General features: G+C 35.4%; 1 protein-coding gene across 3 annotated transcripts in view; it reads left to right on the forward strand.

Annotated features, from left to right (window-relative positions):
• The window catches only part of RNGTT (RNA guanylyltransferase and 5'-phosphatase), a gene marked incomplete at both ends in the record, with an annotated part of 240,335 nt that overhangs the window by 81,844 nt on the left and 138,876 nt on the right, over positions 1–19,615 (forward strand). For all 3 annotated transcript variants that reach the window (XM_084228320.1, XM_084228321.1, XM_084228322.1), the window contains one exon: positions 5,230–5,394. In XM_084228320.1, the coding sequence (XP_084084446.1) occupies positions 5,230–5,394 (165 nt within the window). The remainder of the gene's footprint in view (positions 1–5,229; positions 5,395–19,615) is intronic.

Here is a 19,615-nt window from a genome sequence, read left to right on the forward strand (position 1 = left end):
TCTTCCAATCCATGAGCAGGGGATGTCTCTCCATTTCTTTGTGTCTTCTTCTATTTCTTTTAACAGTGTTTTATAGTTTTCTTTGTATAGGTCCTTTACCTCTTTTGTTAGATTTATTCCCAAATATTTGATTTTTTTTGTTTCAATAACAAAAGGGATGGTTTTTTTGATTTCTTCTTCTTCAGATTTATTGTTTGTGTATAGGAAGGCTACTGACTTTTGCGTGTTGATTTTGTATCCTGCCACTTTACTGAACTGATTGATGAGTTGAATTAGCTTTTCTGTGGAGTTTTTGGGGTTATCTATGTATAATATCATATCGTCTGCAAATAGTGATAGTTTGACTTCTTCTTTTCCTATTTGGATTCCTTGGATGTCTTTCTCTTGTCTTATTGCCCTGGCTAGGACTTCCAGTATTATATTGAAAAGCAGTGGTGAGAGTGGACATCCTTGTCTTGTTCCAGATCTTAATGGAATTGCTTTCAGCTTTTCACCATTGAGAATGATACTGGCTGTTGGCTTGTCATAGATGGCCTTTATGATGTTGAGGTATGTTCCTTGTATCCCAAGAATTTCAAGGGCTTTTATCATGAATGGGTGTTGCACTTTGTCGAAAGCTTTCTCAGCATCTATTGATATTATCATATGGTTTTTATATTTCTTTTTGTTGATGTGTTGGATAACGTTGATTGATTTTCGGATGTTAAACCATCCTTGTGTCCCTGGAATGAATCCTACTTGGTTTGGTGAATTATCTTATGGATACATTGTTGGATTCTGATAGCTAAAATTTTATTGAGGATTTTTGCATCAGTGTTCATTAAGGAGATTGGCCTGTAGTTTTCCTTTTTTGTGTTGTCCTTGTTCGGTTTTGGTATTAGTGTAATGTTGGCTTCATAAAACGTGTTTGGTATTGTCCCTTCCTTCTCAATTTTTTGGAAGAGTTTGTGAAGGATAGGCACTAATTCCTCTCTGAATGTTTGGTAGAATTCATTTGTAAATCCATCGGGTCCTGGGCTTTTGTTTTTGGGGAGGTTTTTGATTACCATTTCAATTTCGCTAATTGTAATTGGTCTGTTTAGGTGTTCTATTTCTTCTTTATCTAGCTTTGGGTGATTGTAGAGTTGTAGGAATTTGTCCATCTCCTCTAGATTGTTGAACTTGTTTCCATATAACTGTTCATAGTAGTTACTGATTATTCTTTTGATTTCTGCTGTGTCCGTTGTCATCTCTCCTCTTTCATTTATGATCCTGTGTATTTGTGCTTTCTCCCTTTTTTCCTTTGTGAGCCTGGCTAGGGGTTTGTCTATTTTATTTATTTTTTCAAAGAACCAGCTCTTGGTTTCATTGATATTTTGGATTGTTTTTTTAGTTTCAATTTCATTTATTTCTGCTTTGGTTTTTATTATTTCTTTTCTTCTACTGGTTTTGGGGTTTTTTTGTTGTTCTTTTTCTAGATCTTTGAGCTTCGAGATTAGGTTGTTTCTTTGCGTTCTTTCTTGTTTCTTGATGTGAGCTTCTATTGCTATATATTTTCCTCTTATTACTGCTTTTGCTGCATCCCATACATTTAGGATATTGGTGTCCTCCTTGTCGTTCAATTCAAAAAATTTTTTAATTTCTTCTTTGATCTCCTCATTAGTCCAGTGGTCTTCCAGTAGTGTGGTTTTTAATCTCCATGAGGTAGGAAAGTTCCTTGCCTTCTTTTTATGGTTTATTTCTAGTTTGATGCCTTCATGGTCAGAAAAGATGGTTGATATGATTTCAATCTTGGTGTATCTGTTGATGTTTGTCTTGTGTCCCAGTATGTGATCGATCCTGGAGAATGATCCGTGTGCACTTGAGAAAAATGTGTACTCCGTTTTTTTGGGGTTTAGTGTTCTATAGATTTCTGTTAAGCCCAATTGCTCTAGGTCCTTATTTAGAGCTTTGGTTTCTTTACTTACTTTTTGTCTTGTTGATCTATCCATTGTTGATAGTGGTGTGTTTAAGTCTCCCACTATGTATGTGTTTTCTCTGATGTCTGTTTTCAGAGAGGACAACAGTTGTCTGATATATTTTGGTGCTCCTTCGTTTGGTGAGTATATGTTAATAAGTGTTATTTCTTCTTGAAGTATTGTCCCCTTGATTATAATGTAGTGACCATTGGGGTCTCTTTTTATCTTTTTGAGTTTGAAATCTGTTTTATCTGATATAAGTATAGCTGTTCCTGCTTTCTTTTTTGGTCCATTTGCTTGTAGGATTGTTTTCCATCCTTTTACTTTGAGCCTATTTTTATCTTTTGTAGCTAAATGTTTTCCTGGAGACAGCAAAAGGTTGGGTTTTGTTTCTTAATCCAGGCTGCAACTCTGTGTCTTTTTATTGAAGAGTTTAGTCCATTTACATTTAGAGTTAATATTGATATGTTAACATCTGTATTTGCCATTGTGTTTGTCTTTCCTTTGATTTTATTTATTTATTCTTTTAATAACTTTTTTTTTTTTTTTTTGGCCTTCTTTCATTGTTATTCGTCCCTCTGAGGTTCTGGCTTTAGGACTCCTTGTAGTATTTTTTGGAGTGGGGGTTTAGTTGCAATGAAATTCTGGAGTTTCTGTTTGTCTGGGAAGGTCCATATTCTTTCTTCAAAGAGGAAGGAGAGCTTTGCGGGATAGAGTATTCTTGGTTGGCATCTGTTTTCTTGGAGTCTGTTGACTATGTCCCTCCACTCTCTCCTTGCCCGTAGTGTTTCTTCGGAGAAGTCTGATGTCAGCCTGATTGGTTTTCCTTTGAATGTTATCTGTTTCTTCCCTCTTGCCAGCTTCATTATTTTTTCCTTGTCCTGGATTCTTGGGAGCTTTACTATTATGTGTCTTGCTGTATTTTTCCTTTCGTCGTGGAAGTTTGGTGTTCTTCTTGCTTCTTGTATATCAATTTTCAGCTCCTTCTTCACATTTGGGAAGTTCTCTTCAATTATCTCTTTGAATATTTTCTCTGTTCCTACATCTCTCTCCTCTCCTTCTGGTATTCCTATAACTCTTATATTTCCTTTCCTCATGGAGTCAGATAGTTCCCGAAGTCTTTCCTCGTTCTTTTTCCTTCGTACTTCTCTTTCCTTTTCTGTTTTGGTTCTTTTTATTTCTGTGTCTTCAAGATTACTTATTTGTTCTTCCATATTCTGCTTTCATTGCTTTTCCCAGAATTCTTTAGTTCTTCCATTAATTCTTTGATCTCCTGCATTTCTTTTACTTCCCTCTTTAGGGACTCAATTTCTTTCTTCTGACCATTGTTTTCCCTCTCTAGGGACTCAATTGCATTCTTCTGATCGTTGATTATTTTTCCCTTATCATTGTTTTCCTTTATGACTTCTGTCAGTTTTTTAATCACGGCAATTTTAAATTCTCTTTCTGGAAGGCTCAGAAATTCTTCCAAGTTATTGTCGTTGCAATCTGGGGGCTGGTTTTCTTTTTGTGGTGTGCTTTTTCTCTGGAGAGTTGCTAGGTTGCGTGTGGTTCTTCTCCTCCCTACTGTCTGTTTTCTAATTTGCCGTATGCGTTGGGACACTGTGTTGTTGGGACTGGCCGGCATCTTGGGTGGGCTTCTCTGCTCCCCTCTGGTTCCTCCAGGAGTCATCTGTCAGTTTCAAGCAGTCTTTACTGGAGAAAGATCCCTGTTCTAAAATGCTGATGTGGGGACACACTCCCCTGTGCGCCTGGTCTGCCCCGGCGGTGGGTTCCTGCTCCCCCTCTGGGCTTGGACTGCAGTCCAGAGGGGGTCTGGCGTGGGCGAACTTCCCCCGCTCACCTCTGGCTCCTGAGGAAGCCTTCTGCAGGTAGTCTTTACTGAAGAAATGTCCCTGTTCTAAAATGGTGATGTGGGACACACTCCCTGCGTGTCTGGTCTCAGGCACACTCTTCTGCGCGCCTGGTCTGCCCCGGCTGTGGGTGCTCGCTCTCCCTGTGGGCTCAGACTACTTGTTCGGAAGGGGCCCGGTGTGGGCTAACTCCCCAGCTGGCCACTAGCTCCTTCAGGAGCCTGTGCTGGCTTCAAGTCGGTAGGTGGTGCCAGAGATCTCTCCTAGAGCCCTTGGGGAGCTGATTTTCCACCCCGTGGGACAGGGAGCAGAGCGGGGATGGTAGGGTACACCTCAACAGCTTTGGGGTGCTGTGTCTGCCTTGTGCCCCACCGTCGTGAGGAACCCACGCCCCTAATTTCGTGCCCCGGGTCTCAGTTCCAAAGCCCTCAGTTCCAGGACGCGGGCTGTAGCCCAGATCAGTGGAGCGGGAATGGCGCCTTTTGAATCCCGCTTCCATGCCTGGGCGCCTTGTTCCTGCTCGCTCAGGGAGGGCCTCCGCGCGTCTCCCCGCAAGCCTAGGTCGCAGGCGCGGGGACCTGGGCAGCTGCGATCCGATCTGGATCAGCGCGCTGCTTTCCGCGCAAGCTTACCGGGCGGCCGGGGCTGTGTGCTGGTACTGGTCTCCTCCTGGGGGGCGGGGCTCTCTTTAATGGCGCCTGGAGCTCACCTCCGCGGCGGATCCTGCAGGGTTCTCCACAGCTCCCGTTCACGGGGTGTGGTGGCTGAAATAGTTCCTTTCCACTCACAGTCCCACTTGCTGCGTCCGTTTTTCTTGTTGGCCGTTTTGGTTTGTTGTTTCCCTCCTCTCTGCCGGTCGGAGAGTGCCGACATTGTGGGCGGGGGAGGAGAGCAGGGTTCTGCGCTTCCCTCCCTTCTGGTCCTCTTTTATGGCAACTTTCTTCTTCGGGCAGTTTGCTGGAGTCGTCCGTTTATCTTCCGTGTCCCAGTTCTCACTGGGACCTGCCGCTTTTCCTCCCTATTAACTTTTTTTAATGGGAGATCTTACTCGCAGCATCTCCTCGCCGCCATGCTGCTCCGCCCCTTCAGGAAATCCATTCCAGAATTTTAATTTTTAATTTTGTATTTATGCTTTGATTCAGATGTGAAAACTTTGAATCAGCTTACATTAGCATAGCTTTATATCACTGCCCATACTATTTTGTGCATAATTAAAAAAAGTGTGTGTGTGTGTGTGTATGTGTATGTTTAGGTATGCCTCTAACATTAGTCAAATTAATTACTAGGACTTTCATGTATGGTTGTGTAGGCTGTGCAATGGACAACCCCAAAGGATGCTATTTATATAGTCTTCTGTATACAATGTGACAGCCTTGATAATTATTTTGATAAAATCATTTTTCGCGTTGAAATTTAAGTAATTGTCTCATTTAATTCAGGCACAGCCAGTTGGAGACTGTGATTTTAATATTCGTCTGCAGTGTATAGAACGAGAAATAATAAATCCTCGACATGAAAAAATGAAGTCTGGGCTCATTGACAAAACACAGGAACCATTTAGTGTCAGAAACAAGCCATTTTTTGACATCTATACTTCAAGAAAGGTAAAATTTTCAAGTTAATACTTACAGTGTATCATAATTCAGAAACATGAATCACATTTTTACTACCCAGTTGTTTTGATTTTTCCGGAAATTTCTTGAGTTGAATATAATGCTCTTTTGGGCAAACATGTTGCCAGATGCTTCTTTTTGGTATGATTCTCAGTGATAATGAAGCTTAAATTAGATTGCTTCCTTGTTTAGTATTTGATTAATGGACTTTTGGTCCATATTAAGTTTTTTTAAAAAGCCGCATATGTATATGTTTTTAAAGAAACAGTACAGACTTATGTAGAGTGGTAATCACCTGTTAGACCTTCTGAATATTAACTGTGTTTGGTACATAGTCTTATTTGAAAAATTCATGTACATGTATATGTATATAAATATACACATTGAAGATTTTCCTTTTGTTGTTTTGATGCTTAAAATGCATAATTTTGAGTATTCTGGGACTGTTTTCATTAATAATATGACTTGGAAATATTTGCATGTTAGTGCATAGCGAGTTGCCACATTTTTAAACTGCTGCATAATATTTAACATTAAAGATACATCACTATATTCTTATTTTTGGAAGGAGAAGTGCTGATGATAGAATTATATAGAGGTATAGTGATTATATGTAGAATATGCATAGAGAATTCTATATATATAATTAGATAGGAAATATGTGCAATTACATGTTTTAAACTCCTTTCTAGTATGTGCTAGGTGAAATAAGTGTTAGTTGTACTTTGTCTGCTTTTGCTCATGTTCACTTAATTTGGTATTAGCTTTTGGATATAATACTAGCAGTAATCACAGCACTGCTGAGTACCTGTCTTTTCATCTCAACAAATACAAAGGTATCATTCTACCTCTATTAATATTTTGCATAATACTTGCTTGGCACTGGTTGGTTAATCTCTGCTACCATGATTTTCTTACAGTTCAGTTTGCCTTTCGTGTCTGTTTGGCAGTAGGGAATTATGGGCTTGCTTCAAAGAATCTTTCTACTTTTGTGCCTTGCCAATAGGTAGGGTAAGGACAAGGTTGACACTTGTCATGGACCACATCGTTGGTAGAAATATGTTAACTGTAACTAAGTCCTCTTATAGAAATATTTTCTAAATTTTAAATATAGTGTAAAAATTGGGCAGAAGCCAACTTGATTCAGTTTGCATTTGTTTTTTAAAAAAACTTGTGCTGTCATAATTCACAGCTAAACATTTAAGAACATGTGTTTTAGTATAGTTTCTTTAGCCAGAGTCACTGCTACTTAGAAATGTTTGCCAGTCGATGACAATTAGAACTGTTCTTTAGGGACCTCAAGCAGTTATTCTGAACAGTTTTTCACTAGGAAAATGATGCTCTTTATTACTTTCCCCCTCTCTTTTTAGCTGATGTAACGCCTTAAAAATATCACAGGATTTTTTTTTTTAAAAGGATTTAATTATTCATGCATACAAGAACTGGGGTATAGGCCAGAGGTGTTGGGGAGGTGGTGAGAGGATTCACCAGAGACAGTGTGGGGAACAGAACAGGCAGACTGACTGAAATACACTGCTGAGGGGAGCAGCGGGCGAGACAGGAGAGGTCTGCTGCACCATGTGGGTTGCTCCCTGGCCAGGGATTGAACTCATGTTGAGGTGGCTGGTGATCTCTTGATAGTTCTGTGTCTTTAACCCCTGTGCCACCAGGGAGGCTCCAGGATATTCTTTTTTTTAAAAGCAGTGCTAATATTAGGAATTTTAAATTTAAGTCTCTTCTTGCCCCCCTTTTCAGTTCTTAACCATTTTTTTCCCCTCAAAAATACAGAAGGAAAGCATATTTTGAAGAAGATTTGGCCTAAACATTACTACCATAGAGACAACAGTTATTGGATAGTAGCTATCCTAACAGATTATTGTTGTGGAGATTCTTAATACTTTTATCTTCATTATTAGGAATGGTAAAATACTGATATTATGAATGATAAAGTATTTATCATGGATGTATCATTTTAATGAGGAATGCTAGTTATGTGGTTTTAAACAAGGTTTACAACCATTTTTTGTGGAAAATATGCATTTTTTTGTGGAAAATAATGGGGTTTCATTTCTGTATATCTGTACAATCTTAAAGATAATATTTATTGCAAGACTTCATTAATCTAACTCTATTAACAACCTCTTCATTTTGTCATTTGCTCCATCAAGTACAGTGGAGGGATAATGCATTGTTCAAATTTTAACTTTAATGTTTATAGTTAAAATAATTGCATCCAAATAGTAACAACAAATAGTTTCTCAAATTGTAATTTATTTGCCATTATTTTAAAGGTCAATTAAAAATTAGTTGAGCAAAATGTTTCTGAAAATTTTCTATCCATTGATCACCTTCTCAGAAGAATAAATTGTTGCTATTAGCATTTAACTATCCATGAGAATTTCTTTATGTACATATAAGCAAATACATTTATTTATATTCTTACAACCCTACCCAAGAGGTGATTCTTAATACATTGTTTTGTACTTTACTTTTTTAAATATATCTTGGTTTCCTTCCCTTAGTATTGGTAGGTAGAGATTGTCCTCTTCCCTTTTTTATAGATGTGCAGATTTCCATTTTAGCAGTATACCATAATTTATCCCATAATCATAGACATTTGCATTGTTTCAGTCTGTTGATAAGTTTGCTTTTGCCTATGATTATACAGTTGTTTCTACAGTAGTTATTGAAGAGACTGTCCTTTTCATTGAGTTGCTTTTTTACCTCTCTAAAAAATAAATTGTCATGCGTGTCTGGACTCACTGTTTTGTTTCCTTCATCTCTTTGTCTCTCTTTATGTTAGTACCATAGTGTCTTGATTATTTTTGGTTATAATGCATCTTAAAATCAGACAGGTAATTGTGCAACTTTGTATTTCTCTTTTGTAATGGCTTTCCCTAATCTAGGCCTTCATCTCTATATGAATTTTTGAATTGTCACTTTCTACAAAAAAAATCTGCTAGGATTTGGTTTAGAATTGTGTTTAGGGAAGAATTGACATCTTAACTATGTTGAATTTTCCGTCTGATCAACCTGATATCCTTCTCCTTTTATTTGATGCTTTAATTTGTCTCAGGAATTTTTGTAATTTTAAGTCTCAAGTTTTACTCATTTGATTTTTTTCCAGATTTGTTCTATGCTTTTTGATAGTATTATAAATGGTATTTAAAAAACTTTAAATTTCTAATCATTAATATAGGAATACACTGATTTTTGTATATTGACCTTTAATATTGCAATCTTGTTAAATTCATTTGTTATTCTAAGAGCTTTTTTTATCAGATTTCATCAGATTTTAACATAAACAATCTTGTCATCTGGAAAAAGAAAAAGAAAAAGATACTGTTCCTTTCCAGTATGGATACCTTTTATTTTCTCTCACCTTATTGCACTGGCTAGAACTTCTTGGATAATGTTGAGAGTGAACAGTCCTGTTTTTCCTCATCTTTGGGGCAATAAATATTTGTTTTTCCACTGTGAAATATGATGTTACCTGTAGGACTTTAACAGATACCCTTTATACAAGGTAAGTTTTTAAATTTGAAAAACTGTTGCTTTTGGCATACAGACATTATTTATACACTTCTTCCTGCATTTTGTTATTTTACATAATTTTTCAGTTGATTCTATTGAATTTTTTTAAGGTATTCGATTATATTAAGGATAAATAGATGTAGTTTTACTCTGTAGACTTTTTGTGTATTTTATTCTTGTCAAAATCAGTTATAAAAAGTGTGGCTTTAAATTGTAGTAATAGTTGTGGGTTTTGTGTGTCTTTTGAGTTGAGTGGGAATACTTCTAGTGTGTGTTCAAGGTATAATATATTGCCTTTGCATTCCAAATCTGAGTTATCAGATTAAACAAGTGACTGTTCTGTTTTATTGAGTCATTTAACTTTTAATTAAGAATAGGTGTTCAGTGTGGTCAAATGGTTTTTCATCTGTTATAAATATAAATTTTTTTCTTCTGTTTTAGATCTATCTCCTGAGTTATATAAAAAATATATCCTAATGTGAAATCTTTCTTATTTTCCTGGAATGAAGTCCTATTTAGTTTTAACACATTATTTTTAAAGACTTCATTTTATTATAAAGCAGTTTTAGATTCACAACAAAATTATAAGGAAGATACAGATGTTTCCCATTATCTCCTACCTGCCATCACCACACACGCATAGCCTTTCACCTTACCAGCATCATTTACCAGAATGGTAATTTGGTACCAAGGATGAACCTACATTCATTCACACATCATTATCACTTAAATCTATAGTTTATGTTCGTACTCCTTGAGTACCTTTTGTGGGTTTGGGTAAAAGTATAATGATATAGATTCTTCACAGTAGTATATAGTGTATTTTTATGGCCCTAAGAATCTTCTGTTCTGCCTGCTCTTTTCTGCCCTCTTTTCACCCATGTAAACCTCTAAGTTTTTAATTGTCTCTCTAATTTTGCCTTTTTCATATGTCATATAGTTGGAATGACAGTGTATGTAACTTTTTTCAGATTGGCTTCTTTAACTTAGAATGTGCATTTAAGTTTCTCTATGCTTTTTCTTGGCTTGATAGGTATTTTTTATAAGTACTAATAATACTGAGTTGCCTAGATCACCACACTTTAATTTATCCATTCACCTACTGAGGGACATCTTGGTTGCTTCCAAATTTTGGCATTTATGAATAAAATTGCTATAATCATCCATGTGTAGGTTTTTGTGTGGACATAAGTTTTTAAATCCATTGGATAAATGCCTAAGAACATGATTGTTGGATCATATGGTAAGGGTATATTTAGCTTTGTAAAAAAATGCCAAACTGTCTTCCAAACTGGCTGTGCCATTTATTCCACCAGCAGTGAATGAGAGTTTGTGTTGTTTACATCCTTGCCAGCATTTGGTGTTGTCAATGTTTTGGATTTTTGCCAATTAACTGGTATGCAGTGGTATCTGATTGTTTTTTTAAATTTGCAAATCCGTAAAGACATATGGTGTAGATCACTTTTCATATGCTTATTTTGCATCTCTGTGTCTTCTTTGATGAGGTGTTAGTTAAGGTTTTTTGCCCATTTTTAAAATCAGTTCATTTTTTTGTTGACTTTTAAGAATTCTTTGTATATTTCAGATAAGTTTTTTTAATCAGTTGTATCTTTTTAAAAAAAGATTTAATTATTTATGCATACAAGAGATGGGATGTAGGTTTCAGAGTTACAGGGTTATGTGTGAGAGGGTTCACCAGAGACAGAGTGGGGAGCAGCACAGGAAGAACCACTGAAATACACTGCAGAGGGGAGCAGAGAAGAGGACTGCTGCACCACTTGGGTTAGCTTCCTGGCCTGAGGAGGGAGGGAAAAAAGAGGGGGGAGGGGATCAAACTCATGCAGCAATGACTGGTGTTAGCTTGATAGCGCTGAGACTTTAACCCCTGTGCCACCAGGGAGACCCTCAGTTGTATCTTTTGCAAATATTTTCTCCCAATATGTGGCTTTCCTCATTTGCTTGGCTTTGTCATTCATGGAGCATAATATTTTAATTTTAATGCAGTCCAAGTTATCATTTATTTCTTTGATGGATCGATCATGTCTTTGTTGTTATATCTAAAAAAAGGCATCACCAAAGGTCCTCTAAGTTTTCTCCTGTTATTTTCTAGGAGTTTCATAGTTTTGTGTCTTACATTTAGGTCTCTAATCTATTTTGAGTTAATTTTTGTGAGTGGTGTAAGGCCTGTTTATAGACTGATTTTCTGCCATATGATAACCAGTTTTACTGGCATCACTTGTTGAAAAGACTTTTTGCCCCGTTGTATTGCCTTTGGCCCTTTGTCAAAGATCAGTTGGCTCTTTCTAGATTCTGTTTTGTTCCATTGACCTGTCTATTCTTTTGTCAATACCATACTGTCTTGATTACTGTATTCCTCCAATTTTTATGTTTTCCTTCAATATTATATTGGTGGTTTTGTGTCTTTTGTCTTTCTATAAGACTTTAGAATCAGTTTGTTGTTTAGATATCCACAAAATAACTTGCTGGAATTTTGATTAGGATTGCATTGAATCTATAGATTAATTTGGAAGAACTGTTATTGAGCCATTCTAGGCATGAAGATGGACTTTCTAAATGTGTTAATTTTATTTATTTATTTTTTAAAGATTTATTTATACAAGAACTGGGGTACAGTCAGGTGTGGGAGGGTGAGAGAATTCACCAGAGACAGAGCGGGGAGCAAAACAGGCAGACAGACCGAAGACACTACTGAGGGGGAGTGGCAGGTAAGACAGGAGAGGTCTACTATGCCATGTGGGTTTCTCCGTGGCCGGCCGGGAATCAAACCCACACTGCAGAGGCTGCGGACAACTTCATAGCATGGCGCTCAACCTGCTGTGCCACCGGGGAGGCCCAATATGTTAATTTTAAAGAATTTACTGCCCAGTTTTTTTCTAACAGTATTTAGGACTTTGATGTGTATGAATGACTTCATTCTGTAAATTTTGGGGAACTTTCGCATCAATATTGTACTTGCTTCCTAAAAAGAACTTAGTATTTTCTTTTTTTTTTCCTATGTTCTGGAATAGTTTCAAGGGCATTGAAATTTTCTAGTTTTCATAGATCTTGTAGAACTATCCCATGAAACTTATTGGGTCCTAATGTTTTGGGGTTAATAGAATTTGAAATTCTTCCACTTTATCTATGGAGATTGGCATACTTAGATTTTTCTCTCTCTTCTGGAGTCTTTGGTAAATCTTGATTCTAGTAAAATACCCATTTTATCAGTTTTTTAAAGTTATTTGTATAGAATTGGGGAAAGTAATTGAGTGTAAGACCTTATATTTCTTTTGTTTTCATGGTTATTTCCTTTCATATGATTTATTAGTTCAATGTTTCTATTTCTTTGCTTTTTTCTTAATAACTATTCAATTTTTCCCCTCTAAGAAACCAGTCTTCTAATTTATTGTTTTTCTATGTTCTTTACCTAAGCAAAACCTACTTTTATTTTATTAAATCTTTTGTTTGTTCCTCTCTTTTATTTTCCTTTGCTAACTTTTGCATTTGCGCTTCATTTCATTCTTACAGATATTAATATAGTCAGCCCTTTGTATCTATGGATTTCACAACTGTGTATCTGTATCTGTGAATTCAACCAATCTTGGATTGAAAATACATATGAAGTTGGCTCTACAGTACTTGTGTCTGTATTGAACATGTCCTTCTTTTCTTTTTTTCCTAAATAATACAGTATAACAGCATTGACATTTACATAGCATTTATGTGGTATTATGTATTATAAGTAATTTAGAGGTGATTTAAAGTATGGAAGGATATGAGTAGGTTATATACAAATACTACACGATTTTATATAAGGCACCTGAGCATCCTTGGATTTTGGTGTCAATGGGGCGTCTTGGAATTAATATGCTATAGATACTGAGGGGGTACTACACTTAAAATTTCAGTCTGAGCCTGCCATAGTCTGATGACTAGACTGATACTGGAAAACTTTTTACATGTTTTATACTTTTTACTTTTTTTAACTGCAATTTGGTTTGTATTTTGTCTTTACCACTCCTGTTAAAGAACTTTGAAATTTCAAGTGGAAAGATTTTTTGTTTTCTGAATTTTTTAATCAACTTAAAATTTTATTATGCTGAGATAAAAAATAGTAGATGTACTTTTTTCTGCTTTTTGGAATTTACTGTAAGTTTTAAGCAATTTTTTGACTATTACTTAGATACTTCAAAAGATTTTAAAATTTTCTGGGTAAAGACTTTGATATATGTCAATCAGATCTACCTAATTAATTATGATTTTGTTTTTAGTCTTTATATCCATATTTATTTTTAGTTCAGTTGATTGTCATGGACTGAGAGACGTGAATGAAAACCTCCTAACTCTAGTGTCTAATTATAATATCGTCTAAAGTTTCTTCTTCATAAATATTAATGCTGTGCCTTTTGGTGATGATAAATTCATACATATTTATCCATTTAGATTTATATTTCTTAGAGTTATAAACTAATTTTTTAACTTGCTTTATCTTTTTGTTTTGACTTTTAGGATTGTGACAAATATTGTGAGTCTTGTTTTTTTTTTTTTTTGTGTTTGTATTTGCCTTTGTACATTTTACTATTTCAAAATTTTTGTGAGTCACATTATTTTGGGTATGTGCTTTGTTTTCCTTTATGATCCAAACAGTAACTCTTTCATTATTTAAATTTTTATTAAACTCCATCGACTTCCCCACAAACTCCCAGCCCTTGGTAGTCCCCAGTCTACCATTAGTTTCTATAGGTTTGCTTATTCTGGACATTTCATAGAAATGGAATCATGCATTATGTGGGGTTTTGTGACTGGCTTCATTAGGCTATAGCCTAATGTTTTTAAGGTTCACCTATGTTGTAGCATAAATCAGTATTTTAGTGGCTTTTATGACTGAATGCTATTTCATTATATGGATTTATAAGCATTTTGTTTATCAATTTTTTTGATGGACATTTGAATTGTTTTCACTCTGGTTATTGTGGATAATGTCACTACAAATAATTGTGTCTAAGTTCTTAGGTGGACAAATGTATCACTCTTATTTTTTCAAGTGGAGGCTTATTCCATTTACATTTATCCATATGATAGCTATGTTGGGTACCAGTGCTGTCACTATATTATATTTTCTATTTTTATAGTTAACCATAAGTCTTTCATTCTGCTGTTAAAATGTGTGTGGGTACATGCGTTTGTAGTTTTCTGGTATTTGAATGGTCTGCATTTTTATTCTAGTGGTTAATTTCATAATCTTTATATGTTAAGTATATTTTTACATATTACCTGTTAAATCATTATCTGTGAACACTGTAAGTCACGTGTTTTTTTGTCTACCCTCTTACTCTAAATATAAAAACATTTGACTAAATTTATAAAAACAAGATCTAGTAGTTTTTAATGAATAATTGCTTTTAAATGGTTATACTCTACTGGTTGATTTGTTAGCATTAAATTGTAAACTCTGAGTCCCACTGTATCCTTTATCCCTTTTTCTGTCAGTTTTGCTGTGTGTTACTTTATGTTGGGGTGGATGGTATTTTCCTCCTGTTGTTTTATCCTAATCTCCACATTTGTTTTATTTTACACTTAACTACCATGAATGCTTTGAGAATAGTCGTTCTTTCCTCATTTTTACTTAGCTGAAATTTATCTCTTAGTGGTTTTCTCAAGAATACTTCATGAGAATAGTGATCCCCTTAGTTCTTGCATGTTTGAAGTGTTTGGTTGTTATAACCTTTATTTTTATCTTTTTTTGTAGAATTTATTTTCATTAGTACTTCATTTTCAGCAATTTTAATAGCTTAATAAACACTTTCTCTTTACATGATCCTCCCCCTCTCCTGTTACAAAGTTAATGATCAATAATAGCATAATCATCAGTGAGACTGTAGCAAAATTGCAATTTGAGATCTATTATAGGTCCTGTTAAAAATATAATGGCAATTTCACATTTTTAGAAGGCTAATAGTATCCAAGTTCTTTTTGCCACAGGCGATTTTTCTTTTCTAGGGAAAACCAAGGAGTTCATTTTTAGTTTAAACAGTTAAGTGATAGCATTTCTAAATACATTTTATATTAAAATAACTCTCTTACATGGCAATTTTAAAAGTGCTCCCTCATTTAATATTAAAAACCTAGTGAGGTATAGATTATTTTCATACTAAATGATTCCATTGAGACACAAACTCATGTTATCTGCTTAAAGTTCACCAACCGTGCTGCTGAACTGGCAGTTTTAAATAGATTTTATCTTCTTGTGCAGGCCTTGATTTTATAAATGTGCTGTGTTATACAGAGTATTTTAACTGCATTATTTACTGGTATGCTAAAGATACATATCTGTACAGTGAAGAAATTGTAATAAACTCTCATGAAATCTCTACCTTTGGAGTTTAGGATTTCAAGTACAGAGTGTTGTAGCTTTAAATTCAAAAAACACGAAAACAGTTCATTATATAGTTTTCATAAACACCTCTTACCATTTCATTTACATCTTGTGATAGATCCAGAGCACTGATGGAGAAATGGCCTTAAAACTCAGAGAAAGGCTGACTCCAGGATTAGTGCCAGGAAGTACAAACTAAACCTGGAACATTTAAATGTGCTAGAAATTAAGAAAGTGCCCCAAGTGATGGGGACTTAGGGGATCATGTCAGAAGGACATAGAAGTCAGCTTGAAGTAAACATCACTAGATAAATCGAGGACAATTTGAGCTTTGTAGTAAATAATAATAGTAACAAATTATAACTCGTATAATCTATTGGATGAAATAAGAATCTTAAATTCTTTCTGATAAAAATTAATAAATGAGTAAGTTGTTGAGAGTTATGTAATCTCAGAGTACTCCCTCAAAATATTTCTGGATTAGAAAGGGAAATAGACATACTTTACAGTAGAGGAGGCCAAACAAACACCATTTTAATCATATGCTCAAAGTGTACACCCCAGGAATAGGTCAAATTGAAAATATGGAACCCCTCATGATAGGATGTGGTGAGTCACTTCATCACTTCTGTGAGATTCCTGCTAAAGGACCATAACCTTACCTTAAGGTAACATTAGACAGGGCTAAACTGGGGAACATTCTAAGCATGTAACCTTTGTTTTTGAAGGATCATGTGGACAGATATAAAATTCTTGGTTCACACTTAACCTCTGAGTGTTGTGGTTACGGTCTTCAAGCTTTTAATGTTGCTGTGAAGCAATAAGATGCCATCTGATAAATCTATTTTAATTAACCTAATCTTTTTGTCTCTTTGCTTAAAAGATTATTTTTCCATTTTCAAAGTTCAGTAATTTACTAGAGACATGTCTTGGAGTTGACGGTCCCAGGTCAGTTTTCGCTGGTACCTTTGCCCTTTTTAGTATGTAGATTCAAATTTTAAGTTTTCTAGACTTGTATCTTTAAATATTTGTGACATTATATTGTTTTGATTTTCTTCTGTGAACTTTCTGACTCTGTTCTTAGTGTATCACCATGTCCCTCTTTGAGAGCAGTGGTTCTCAGCCTTTGTTGTACTTCAGAGTTGTCTGGAAGGCTTATTAAAACAGATTGTTGGGTTCTATTCCCCGATTTTCTGACTTGGGTAGGTCTGCAGTGGCCCACAAATTTGTAGTTCTCATTTCCCCAAGTGAAACCACAACTGCTGTATCAGGGACCTTATTTTGAAAACCACTGCTCTAAGTATATATTGATTCCCTGATCCTATAAAATCCTTTCCCATAGTACCATTTCATCTTGTGTCCTTTAAATATATATCCTCCCATACCTTCTTTTTTCTGATCGTTTCCCCCTTAAATTTTCCCTGCTGTATTTTGTCATATTACCTTTTATCTTACTTAGTTGTTTTACCCTCTTTTCCCTTGACTCTTTGTTTCTACTTTATTCTTTATAGCAGTGAGAGTTTTATTACTTTTGAGAAAGTCATAATAAAGTGCTTGATAATTTTCACCCATGTTTGACAATGTTTTTTCTGTGTCTGCACGGATTTTAGTATTGAATTCCTACCTTTTTTGTTTAGTGCTTTTTTTATTGATGCTATGTCAGTTCCCTTATACTCATCTTTAGACATATTGAGACATTCCTGGGTACTTTATTTGTGGATGTTGCTATATTAGGTGTGGGTATAGGAAGTGATTTTAGATTTATTGCCAGAAGTCTCACTTTTGCCATATAGTCAGATTTGTTCTAGGCAGTGTGACTTTTCTGTATAATTTTTTAAAGTAGATACACCAAATCGGTGTTATAAACTAGTCTGGGAACTAGAGTCCTTCTGTCCCTAGCCCCTTTCACCCTGGTTCCTGCACATTGTATTTCAAATGTTGAAATTAGCTTTTGCACTTTTGCAAGCTGTTTACTTTCAGGGAGTATATTTTTGTAGTTTCTGAGATCTGCTGCAAGTTCTTCCAGTCACACACTCAACTTTTCTTAGCCTTTTTCCCTTGAGGTTTCTGTTGGATTCTAGCTGCTTTTTGTAAACTAACCTTGTATTTTAGAGTCTGAAGATTATATTTATCTTTGAGTTTGCTGAAACTGAGTTTACTTAAAAAAATATCTCTTTCGTAAATAAAAATCACACAGAAAAAATCTTTCCTTTGTTGCTCAGATATGATTTCCGGAAGGAGAAAACTGAATCTTTGTTTATGCTGTAATTTCAAGGCAGTAACTGGAAAGCTTTGGATTTGGTTAAAGCACTAAGGCGGGTTTAAGCTTTTTGTTAGAGGTGACATTGGTTCTCACATTATAGAATTTTTCTTTAATGAAAAAATGTAAACAATCACAATTTGAATTAGTTTTTCTGTTGTTACATGAAGAAAGTATTAGAAAGTAAGCATTAGCCAGTATTTAAGATAGAAACTTTTTATAACAAAGGTTTTATGTTCTGAAACAAAAATTGGAGAGATCTTCAAATACAGTAATAGCTAAGTGATAACCTGAGCTTTATTGCTGGTTTGATGGTCTAACAGTTTTAGAGTTATTCCCCTTAGCTGTCGTTCTGTAGATAGCTAGCTCTCCCCTCTCCTTCAGTGAAGTTCCATTTAGGGTTCTAAGGTATATAATTATGGTTTATCTGTCAATAGTTCACTGTCTTCTTTGTATTTCAGAAATGTATTGAAATATTTCTTCTGAGAGTTCTTTGATTGCTCTATATTGTGCTGAATTAATTTCATTTTAATTAATACCATCTTAAATACAGTGCTATACATTTTCAAGAAACTTATAGATGTTAAATGCCCATTATTTGTGTATCAGTTCTAAGTGTTCTGTTTTCCTGGGACATACTTAAAATTGTTAACTTGTGTATTGACTATTTTTATATAATATATTCATTTAATTTTTCCCCATCATTTTGGAAAATTTGAGCTTGGTTCACAAAGTAGTATTTCCTTTTTCCCAGTGTCAATTTCCATAATGTGCATTTTTCCCCTCTTTTTTACAGTATGTACTTTTTGCCTTACTTACTTTCCTTCTAATCTCATCCTGTTAGTATTTTCTTTTCATCTAGTTCTTTCTTTCTTTTTTTTTTTTTGTTTTTTTAAATTTATTTATTTGTTTGTTTGTTTATACATGCACTGGATACAGTCAGAAGCGCGGGAGGGTGAGAGAATTCACCAGAGCCAGAGCGGGGAGCAGAGCAGGCAGAAAGACCAAAGTACACTGCTGAGGGGAGCAGCGGGCGGCAGGAGAGATCTGCGCGCCATGTGGGACCCTCCTCTGGTGGCCGGGGAGCAGCCGGGGATTGAACTGGCACCGCGGAGGCTGCGGGCAGCTTCGCAACCCAGCGCTCAACCGCTGCGCCACCAGGGAGGCCCTGTTTTTTTTTTTTTTTTCTTAAGAGGGTTTGTCTTCTCACATTCTGTTGAGGATACAAAACTTTTCTAAAATGTATTTTTTTTTAAAATAGAATTTCACTTTTAAAATCCTACTTTTCCTATGAGTTTTCATTCATTTCCTCAAATATTGAAAGAGTATTCAGTTGGTTTGTTGATGAGGGTTGTAGATTGTTTATACCTTCATTCTGTTTAAAATCCTTCAATATGCTGGTTTACATTCATGGCATTGAATGTTGAAAGATGGAACGACCTCAGTCCCATTGCTGGGACTGTGCTAGAGTGAAATGGAATGTTCTTATGTCCTCTATCACATGATCCTTTTTTTTTTTTTTTTGTGGGACCCTCGAACCGGCGCTGCAGAGGCTGCGGGCAGCCTCGCAGCCCAGTGCTCAACCGCTGAGACCCTATCACATGATCCTTTTAATAGATGATGTATATCAATATTATTGTCTCTAAAATGTGCTGCTCTCTGGATCCTTCTGTGTACTTCCTTCCCACCCCCACTACTGCACTTCTTATGAGTTCCAATAAAACAAATACATATATTCTTTCTTCCCATATATTCTTTCTTCTTTGACCTGGGGTTCATGTCAGTAAAGAAAATGAACAGAGTGACAGTTTTCATTCTTTTTGGTCTCAAAACAAATATATGAAGGATATTAAAGACAGGAAGGATGTCTTTTTTACCCCTTTACACACTTAACTATTGAGGACACTGGGGAGCTTTTATTTATGTGGATTATATCTAGTGACGTTCACCAAATTAGAAATTAAAAATGAAAACATCTAGCAATTCAATTAAAAATGACAGTAATAAAAAGCTTGTATCAACAGAAATAACATTTTGTGAAA

This window comes from Talpa europaea (assembly GCF_964194135.1).
Source record: "Talpa europaea genome assembly, chromosome: 2".
NCBI classification, from domain to species: domain Eukaryota; kingdom Metazoa; phylum Chordata; class Mammalia; order Eulipotyphla; family Talpidae; genus Talpa; species Talpa europaea.